At 53.7% G+C, this 417-nt stretch overlaps 1 protein-coding gene across 1 annotated transcript in view; it reads left to right on the top strand.

Moving 5' to 3' along the window:
• The window catches only part of LOC119586472 (leukocyte elastase inhibitor-like), a gene marked incomplete in the record, with an annotated part of 11,148 nt that overhangs the window by 2,468 nt on the left and 8,263 nt on the right, over positions 1–417 (top strand). Inside the window, 1 exon segment of the mRNA XM_037935209.1 lies at positions 20–343. Within this exon segment, the coding sequence (XP_037791137.1) occupies positions 24–343 (320 nt within the window).

The raw sequence follows: 417 nt of genomic DNA, 5'->3' as shown, positions 1-417 counted from the left end.
TCGCGGCCTTCTGTTGCAGAATCATGAAGTTGTTGCTCGTGGCGGCGCTGCTCGGCCTGGCGGTGCGGGTGAGTCCCCAGTGCATTTCGCAATTCGATGACATGATTCCCCCAAACTTCGCCGACCTTAGCTACATCCTGCCGTTCAGTCTGAGGTTGTTCAAGGAACTCGTCCCCCACTCCGGCAACTTCCTCATCTCGCCCTACAGCATCTGGAACGCCCTCGTCATGGCCTACCTGGGCACGAACGGCGAGACCAAGACGCAGATGGAGAAGGTCCTGCAACTGAGTAACAAGGTGGAGACTCTCGCCCTGTACAGGTCCCTCTCGCAGCACATTAAGCAGTGCGTATTTTTCATGAGTTCTGTTTATTTATCTGTATTTCGGTTACATAGGCTTAAATACGCACGTATGCAAG

Source organism: Penaeus monodon, chromosome 21 (assembly GCF_015228065.2).
Source record: "Penaeus monodon isolate SGIC_2016 chromosome 21, NSTDA_Pmon_1, whole genome shotgun sequence".
NCBI lineage: Eukaryota > Metazoa > Arthropoda > Malacostraca > Decapoda > Penaeidae > Penaeus > Penaeus monodon.
The sequence above is the reverse complement of the archived record's forward strand: the minus strand, read 5'-3'. Positions and strand labels throughout refer to the sequence as shown.